This window comes from Scardinius erythrophthalmus (genome assembly GCF_964197995.2).
Source record: "Scardinius erythrophthalmus genome assembly, chromosome: 21".
NCBI lineage: Eukaryota > Metazoa > Chordata > Actinopteri > Cypriniformes > Leuciscidae > Scardinius > Scardinius erythrophthalmus.
The window spans coordinates 22,155,174-22,164,569 of NC_138241.1; the positions used below are offsets into that span (position 1 = coordinate 22,155,174).

At 38.0% G+C, this 9,396-nt stretch overlaps 1 protein-coding gene across 10 annotated transcripts in view; it reads left to right on the forward strand.

Moving 5' to 3' along the window:
• Positions 1-7,424, forward strand: part of kcnq5a (potassium voltage-gated channel, KQT-like subfamily, member 5a) — a 143,361-nt gene extending 135,937 nt beyond the window's left edge. For 5 of the 10 annotated variants that reach the window (XM_081351277.1, XM_081351278.1, XM_081351280.1 and 2 more), the window contains 4 exons: positions 268-378; positions 1,660-1,767; positions 4,088-4,217; positions 4,823-7,424. In XM_081351277.1, the coding sequence (XP_081207403.1) occupies positions 268-378; positions 1,660-1,767; positions 4,088-4,217; positions 4,823-5,887 (1,414 nt within the window). In that variant the 3' untranslated portion in view covers positions 5,888-7,424. The remainder of the gene's footprint in view (positions 1-267; positions 379-1,659; positions 1,768-4,087; positions 4,218-4,822) is intronic. The other 5 variants (XM_081351276.1, XM_081351283.1, XM_081351284.1 and 2 more) reach the window with 2 other exon arrangements.
• Positions 7,425-9,396: the final 1,972 nt, after the last annotated feature.

Here is a 9,396-nt window from a genome sequence, read left to right on the forward strand (position 1 = left end):
CTTCAACATGTGACTGAAAGTTATAAATTCATTTATAACATTTATGTAACATTTTTTTAATTTTATTATTATTATTTTTTTATTGCATAAATTTCTCACTTGCACAATACACATTAACAAATGCAGTAAGTACAAAGACATTAAAGAAAGCTATTATTGAGCTGCACCATACAGAAAATAGTTAAACAACTTTGTTTTCTTATGCATACTTTCTACATCTACATATCCGTGTCTGTCTTATATCCCTGTCTGCGCTCTCCCATTCAGGTTAGACACCATTGTGGGTCCACAGACCTTGAGAACCAAAGCCAAGACCTTTTCTTCTCCTTCCCTGCACTTGTATTACAGTCAGGCCAAGAGGAAACACTCTGCCCCAGGGTCAGCCGACCCATAATCCCCAATCCTAAACCCTTTTACACTTAACTCTGAAACATCCAGACATGAGTCATTTGCTGAGGCTGTGTGTCTAAATCCTTAGTGACCATTACCTTCTGGACATGAACATCACAGAGATAAACGCTATAAGAAAATAATACATCCTTAAATCAAAATACATTTTGTAAGATAAGACTTGTTTTCAGAGAACACATCTTGAATCAAGTTTATTAGCTCATTGGCAAATAGTTTTTGCTTGTAGTTGCCTATATTTTGTTACATTAATGCTTATAAAAAAAGAAAATTCAATATATATCGTCTGAAAACGTTGTTATGCAATATTATTTAAGGATGTTTAGATGTTTAATGCAAAACAAGACAAAAATACTGAATAAGAATAATATATGTATTACTGTTCAAAAGTTTAGGGTCAGTAATATATACATACAAACTGAACACACATCACAGGATTAAATATTTAACTTATTCTTGTGATGTATATTTTAAAATGTATCAAAATAGAACACATTTATTTGAATATATATATAATATATAATTTTGTTTTATTATTATTATTATTTTTTTACTATATATATGTTTTTGCGGTCAAGCGCTTTTTGCACATGAGATTTGTCATGCGTCACGGACCCAAAGCCTCAAGCTGTTTGCTCTGTCCTACAAATCCTTGATTCCTCTGTTTTTCATCATGCAGAACTCTCCTGTTTTAACAAGGTTGGCCAATGCTAAACCAGCATAACTGTTATGCAGTGCATGGTGTTAGAACAAATGTGCCTGTGTATCGGACTAACTTTTAGATTGATTTCTCCTGGCTTTCCCTAGCATTTGGGTTTGTATCTTAAAGCGTAGTTTTTGTACAGTTTGTAAAACATTTCGTTCGGCATTGAATGACCTGCTAATCAAAGAGAAGCATAATCAAATTTAGTCATTAATATTGTGAACCAACAGGTGTCTAATCAACCACTCTGATTTGAACAACAATCTCTAACTGACATTTAGGCTTAAATTGTTGAAACCTCAGTGATTGACTTTGAAACGCTGACTTTGAAGCAACAGTTAACAGAATTTAAACTAGATTACTGAGACCTTTGGTTTGATTGGCATTCATATGTTTCTGAGATGTGGTCGCGCATGTATCTGAGATCAGTAGTATCTTGCCTTGGTGCCAAGCTCCTTCTCCTCGACCTTCTCTCTCCTCCTTTCCTTCCTTTCCTTGATGGCACAACCTTTAAGATGTACTTGACCCCCGTATGTTTTCTCATTTAGACTTGCCACAGCCGTGGGTCCACATCAGACACTCAGCACCAAAGCCAGGAACCTTTCCTCTCCCTCTCTACAATTGTATTACAGCCAAAGCAAGAAGAAGCATGCTGGGTCAGAGGCCTGTAGAAGGCTAGGGGACTAGTCATGGGGCTATACTTACCTCAATCAGTTCATACTGTACATTGGGTCCAATGCTGATGATGTATTTAACTAAAACTATTCAAAGGGTTTATTACCATATGTTATTAGAACTGAAAATACCTACACACCTATTCCCCTAGTAAACAAAATCAGTATCCACAATGAATCTAAATGGCAGAGATTCTCAACCTTTTTGACTGCAAGGCCCCCTCTTTGTCCACAACGATATTCAAAGGCCCCATGCCAATCGTGATTAATTTTCTGGATAACTAGAAATGTATATCCATTATAAAATTGCCCACCGAGTTTTAAGATTTATTCGTTTACATGACTTTTCAAGTCTACAAATAGCACTTTCAAATGAAGCCACCTCATGTATCAAGGTTGTCAAGACTGTGGGAATTCTGGTTCTGATTCTGAAAGAAAAGAAAAAACAGCTGTTGAGTGGCTGAATTAAAATAAGAATTGTCTTGGCTTTTAGTCATTTTAGCTTATTTTAATGTAATTTTAAGTCATCTTAAGGTAGAGGTCTGCATTCCCGCGGCTCTCCTGCGGATACCACGGGACCCGATCAGAATTCAGCGTATCCACGCTTTAATTTACTATTCTCTGTGACATTTTGCATTGGCTGTAGCCTAAAATATACAGGTGAAACTCGAAAAATTAGAATATCGTGCAAAAGTTTGTGTATTTCAGTAATTCTAATTAAAAGGTGAAACTAATAGTATATATAACTATATACAAATGCATGATTATACTTTTCAGAGGGGCCAACATTTCTGTATTTAAAATCCTTTTTTTTATTGATTTCATGTAATATTCTAATTTTCTGAGATTTTGAATTTGGGGTTTTCATAAGCTGCAAGCCATAATCATTAAAATTATAACTTTTGCACGATATTCTAATTTTTCGAGTTTCACCTGTATATAATATGAGCAACCTGGCAAATTATTTCCTTGGCATCCCGGTCACGACTGCACCTTAAAAGAGAGCATTCAGCCTTTTGTCAGTTTTTGGACGAGAGACGCTGAAACGGTCGTCATGGCATTCTTTTTTTGCATGGATGTTAAATAGTTCTGTTAAAAAAGTGATTTCATTTCGCAAAAGCTAGGCCTATAAGCCAATGATTTTCGTTCATTCATATTTTGCTTATTTTTTTTCTCTGTGACATTTTTTCTACCGTCTTGACAGTAAAATGTTAAAAGAATTTTGTATCTTGATGACGAATAAAAATAACAAATAGCCTAGCTACCATTTTTGTATAGCCTACATTTTATATTTGTTATGCCAAATCTCTCTCTTTCAGTTGGGGAAATTTAAATGTGAGATTCTGGAAACGAGATATAAATTTAGCAGGATCGGTCGGGTCGGGAAGAAAATCATTGTAAGCGGATAGCTGGTAAACACAGAGTGAATTTTAAGCGGGAGCGGGAGTGGGTGCGTGCGGAATAGAATTTGGCGGGAGCGGGACGGAAAAAAACGGTCCCGCACAGACCTCTATCTTAAGGCACCCTTGGAAGTTTGCTGAAACCCCCTAGTGGGCCCCAGCCCCCTGGTTGAGAACCACTGATATATGAGGATTGCATACCTCTTTACTTTTCAGTGTATTAAACATAATCTTCATCATTGGACTTCAAGGTGATTAATAAATAGTGATATGTTTTCAATCAAGGAGATGATTATAAATTGTGTAGCACACACTCTACACAATTGAGCTGATTGATCAGCTGATTGATGTTGGTTTAACGCAAACTACTCTTGCATGGTATATTTGGAGAGATGAGGAAACATTAGACAGTTTTTCTAACAACACAAAAACAGAAAGTCAAATACTGAAATGTGAAATCCAGGAATGATTATAAATAGTGTACATAGTCTGCTTTCTGCATGGAAACACTTGGATAATCATACACTTCACCTGAAAATATAAACTACATTTCACTAGCACATTAATCTTGCACACTAGGGGCTTCTCTGGAGTATCGTTTACTGTATCATTTTGAATGTAATATTTTAACCATAGGTAGATTAGATACTGCCAATCCTTACATTTAGAACAAGTAACATTTAAAATGTAAATAATCCAATTCTCAATAATAATAAATCAGCATCTCTTTCTTACTGTCTTTGTAACATAGAAAAATTAGATGATGGTGATGCACTAACTTCTTTTTTCACTAACCAAAGTCCAGTCTTATCCTGCTGTGCTGTGCCATGATCAAGCTTGAGGAACAGAAGTGTAAAGGTGTACATCCTCACGTATGCTCAAAATCACTTTTTTTCTCATAGGGTGGATCAGATACTAGGAAAAGGCCAGATTTCGGTAGACAGGAAAGGCAGGGAGAAAATCCTCCCAGAAGGAGAGTCCCTGGAGCATGACATGAGCATGCTTGGACGTGTCTGTAAAGTAGAGAGACAAGTAAGCCATATTAACTTGGTCTAATGAAACCTACACTACGTTTAAAACTTTGGGGTCTGTACGATTTAATTTCTTTTTAGGAAAGAAATTAATACTTTTATGCAGCAAGGATAAATTAAATGATAAAAAGTGACTGTAAAGTTATTTATAAATAATGTTACAGAAGATTTTTATTAAAAAACAAAACAAATTGTATTTTTAACTTTTTATTCAAAGAATCCTGAATTCTTTTTTATAAAGTAATAAGCAACACAATTGTTTTCAACATTGATAATAATAAATGTTTCTTAGGCACCAAATCAACATATTATTATTATGATTTCTGAAGTATTAAACATACAGCATCACAGGAATAAATTTCACTCTAAAATATATTAACATAGAAACAGTTATTTTAATTTATAATAATATTTCGCAATATTACTGTTGTTGTTTTTTAATCAAATATATGCAGCCTTGGTGAGAGACTGCTTTCAAAAACAAACAAACAAACAAAAATTATACATCCCCCAAACTTTTGAACAGTTGTGTACTTGCACTCATTTATGACAGTTAAGCATAAAATTCAGGAACATTCGATGTGATTTCTTATTTCTTTAATACAGGTCCAGTCCATTGAGTCAAAGCTGGACTCTTTGCTGGATATATACCGGCAGGTATTGCAGAAAGGCTCATCTTCGATGCTTGGTCTGTCTGCTTTTCCACTGTTCGAGCTGGATCAGACCTCCGACTACCAAAGCTCCATCCATAGCAAGGATTTGTCGTCATCCTCCCAGCTTACCGGCAGCAGCGTGTCTCATTCAGGCAGCAGTAACCTACAGCGTGGTCTGCATCTTGCTCTGGCCCCCAGTGAACTCAATTTGGGTACTGGTTACCCACATTCGGCCTCCTCCTACTCAACCTCTCCTCTTCTCAACAACCAACCCTCCAGCCCGGACAGTTTCTACCCAGTGTCCCCACCTCCCATTCTCACCCCCAACAACCTTTCCAGAAGTCACCAACGATTCAGTGAGCTGACCAGGCCGGTCCCGACAATCCATTCGACCTCAGCGACCCTTCAGCTCCCCCCTATGGTACCAACGCCTCAAAGCCGGCCTACCAGCCTTATCCCAGAGACGCTACTGGAGAGCCGGGCAGAGAGTCTGAGCAATTGCCTCGTGAGTACCCAAACCGATGTTGCGTCGGACAGGGAGGCTGAGAGTACTCAAAGCACGGTACAGCTACGGGAGAAGCCCGAGCGCAACTCCAAGGAAGATGGGTCGTGGAGAAGACACCTGAGCCTTGACATTGATCCTCTAAAGCTCATGTCTTCCACAGCAGCAGCCTCGCTACAGGTTGAGCGTGGGCTCGGTAAGTCTCTTTCCGCTCAGAACCTCATGCTACCGACTGCTGCGGACTGCCATCCCAGCCTGTCCACTCGGAGCAGCGGCAGCAGCAACAGCAACAATGAGTCCAGCGACCGCGAGCCGCTGGCTGACTGGGGCGATACAGAGCTGTTCATCAATGACAAAGAGTTGGACACTACGGAGGGCGGCCGCGACCTCCTCGACCAACAAAGCAACGATACAACCTTCTCTTCTGAGCTGCTACGGACAGGAGCCAGTGGGCCGTCTCCCAGCCACGCTGGATCAAGAGATAGTCTCGAGTCCCAAAACTTGCCTCACGTATAACTCGAAAAAACCCCGGAGCACAGGAGCCTCACTGTGGAGACTGGACACAACCTCATGTCCCTCATGTTCTTCTTTTCCAAAGGAAATGGAGCGTCCTGTACGCTCTATATGTTTTCTAATTTTCACAAGAAAAAGACATGATGTTCATACGTTTCTGTTCATACGTACATATCATTGCATGGACAATTTGTCAAGAAGGAGAATTTATATTAATGAGAAACTGTTGGGGAAGAAACATTAATTAAATATTTGGGTTAATATATGTTAAACTCAATCGACAGCATTTGTGGCATAATACTTATGGTGAGGCACTTACAATGGAAGTGAATGTGGCTAATTGGAAAACATTAATATACAGTACTCACGGTTTCAATAGTATAGCCACATGACAAATAGTACAAGTTAGTGTGGAAAAAATCACCTACTAAGGCTACATTCACCCTGTCAGTTTTATTATTTACTTACAGGTGTGAGTCTCAAAATGTCGTGTTCACACATCAGCTTACAATAAAATCAAAATCTGTTACCTGTAACAACAGTAACTGTGACTAAAGTAATATCATAGATGCTCATAGAAGTCATAATTTCACTTAACAAGTTCATTTGAGGCACGAGTTCATCTGTCAAATTTTCATTAACAGACAATAGCTTTTATATCTGAAAATGGAGCATTTGAGTTGCGAACAGACCACAAAACTAACAGGAGCAGTTCCGTTAAGACAGTGACTGGATCTAAAACTTAAGATAACTCACAAATCATATCTGCATGATGCATCTTCTTAAGTTACCAAAACCTCACTGTAACACTTTCAACATGTTAGACACACATATGAATGAAGTATTAGTTGTCTAGTACAGTACCAATCATTCTGCATGGCTTCACCGAAAATGCAGTTTTACGGGTCTGAGTTCGATTATAGAATGTGGGATTTACAGATCAAATAATATGTTTTAACAAAGGGATTGATGTGAAGCTTACAGCACTTACATTGGCTCCATTCACTTCCATTGTAAGTGGCTCACCCTAATCTATAATACTGTTTATGCTTTTAGAGAGGGTAAATTTTTATTTCTTGCCAACTTTAGAAGTAATGAGTTGTGATATTGAAATTAGTTTTGTGTTCATCAACAATATGCCATAAACACTGTTGTTTGAACTTAACTTGTATTTAACCCATAATATCCTTTTACTATTATGAAGAGTTATGGTACTGAATGAGTACTTCTTTCAGTCTTGCATGGGATCGGCATGTTTAAAATGCAAAGGCAAATAGAGTTGGAAGCGCGTATGCTCCTGTAGTAATAAGCCCTCGCTCAGCATTAGGATTCATTTCTCACTTCCTTCTGAATGTTTGGCGGTCCACTCATTTGCATGTGTTAAGAATTATAGGAGGAATAGCAGTAAACCAGATGGTCTTGGTCTTAAAGGGTTCGTTCACCCAAAAATGAAAATTATGTCAGTAATTACTCAAATTAAGATATTTTTGATGAAATCTAAAAGCTGGCTCACTCCTTCATAGGCTGCAAGGTAGTTGATATCTGCCAGCCCAGAAAAGCTAGTAAAGACATCGTTAAAATAGTCCAAGTGACTACAGTGGCTCAACCTTAAAGGACAAATCAAGTGAAAAATGAACCTAGGGGTAATTAACACATGGTTACCGAGTCGATCGTTCCCTGCGATGCGTTTTCATGAAAATCGAATGTAAAGAGTTTTATTTATAAAAACAGATTAGCTCATAACACTAGTATATGGGGCAGAGAGTAAGTAAAAGTAAATCGCTAGTTAATACCACTATCAAGGCTCAAAATAGCCTCACACTAACACGGTAACATAATGAGGGTCCCTACATACAAACCGAAGCATTGAGAACTTTGTAAGTGTACAGACAGTTTAATAAAAAGATACTTTATAAAGACAGTACATTACGCATTTACAGCCAGGATCCATCTTGGAAAACAGTCTCGACTAGTCGAGCCACGAAAGCCGTGCTACATTAGATTTCACAAACGTAATTCCTATCGACCAGCTCATATCGCACGGCGTTCGTGGCTCGACTAGTCGAGACTGTTTTCCAAGATGGCTCCTGCCTGTAAACACGTAATGTACTGTCTTTATAAAGTATCTTCTTATTAAACTGTCTGTACACTTACAAAGTTCTCAATGCTTCGTTTTGCATGTAGGGACCCTCATGCTCCCGTGTTAGTGTGAGGCTATTTTGAGCCTTGTTAGTGGTATTAACTTGCGACTTTTACTTACTCTCTGCCCCATATACTAGTGTTATGAGCTAATCTGTTTTTATAAATAAAACTCTTTACATTCGATTTTCATGAAAACGCATCGCAAGGAACGATCGACTCGGTAACCATGTGTTAATTACCCCTAGGTTCATTTTTCACTTGATTTGTCCTTTAAGTTTATCAAGCGACGAGAATACTTTTTGTGCGCAAAATCCCCCAAAATAATGACTTTATTCAACCATTTTTTCTCTTCCATGTCATTCTCCTAAGCTGTTGGCGTAGTGTAACAGCGCAGCACTTCTGGGTTGTATGTCAGAACGTAGGCTCACTATTGGCCGATGCTGGTCATGTGTGTGATGCTGGCCAATAGTGAGCCTACGTTCTGACGTACAACCCAGAAGCGCTGCGCTATTAGTCTATGTGAACTCACTCAGAGGCCCACACAGATCAAAATGAATAGTTGAATAACATCGTTATTTTTGTTTGTTTTTTGCGCACAAAAAGTATTCTCGTCGCTTGATAAACTTAAGGTTGAGCCACTGTAGTCACTTGGACTATTTTAACGATGTCTTTACTAACTTTTCTGGGCTGCCTGGCAGATATCAATTACCTAGCAGCCTATGAAGGAGTGAGCCAGCTCTCAGATTTCATCAAAAATATCTTAATTTGTGTTCTGAAGATGAACAAAAGTCTTACGGGGTTGGAACAGTAATTACTGACAGAATTTTCATTTTTGGGTGAACTAACCCTTTAAACTGTTAACAAATGCATTTTTACACTTGTAGCTTTCTTAATTTAACCATGCCCTTTAAAACCTGAGAGTCTTAGCATCTGAAAAAAGATGAATGCTGTTACTAAAGGAATGTTATGGTCTGTTTTGGAGTAAAGTCCTGTGAGGAGATATTCGTGGCAATCAGGATTTTTGAAGAGCACCCATTTTTGAATTGACTAATTCCGAGTTCTTGTGTAGATATTTGGCTGCTAAAGTGTAAAATACAAAAGGGAGATAACACATCCTTTTCATCATGACAATAAATCACAGTCACAATATCACAACTAATGATTGTAATTAAATTTTACGTGTATTTTGATTGCTTTGTAACCTGCATCCATTTAATCAGAAATGTCAAGTAGAAAGTCTCACAAATGTGTTTCTATTGGAATTGCAGCAATATCTAATTTCTGTTGTATTTTCTGACGACCCCCCCCCCATACATAAACCTCAGCTTTGTAACCTCTGTTCTAACAAAATTTTATATTCCATAATTGTG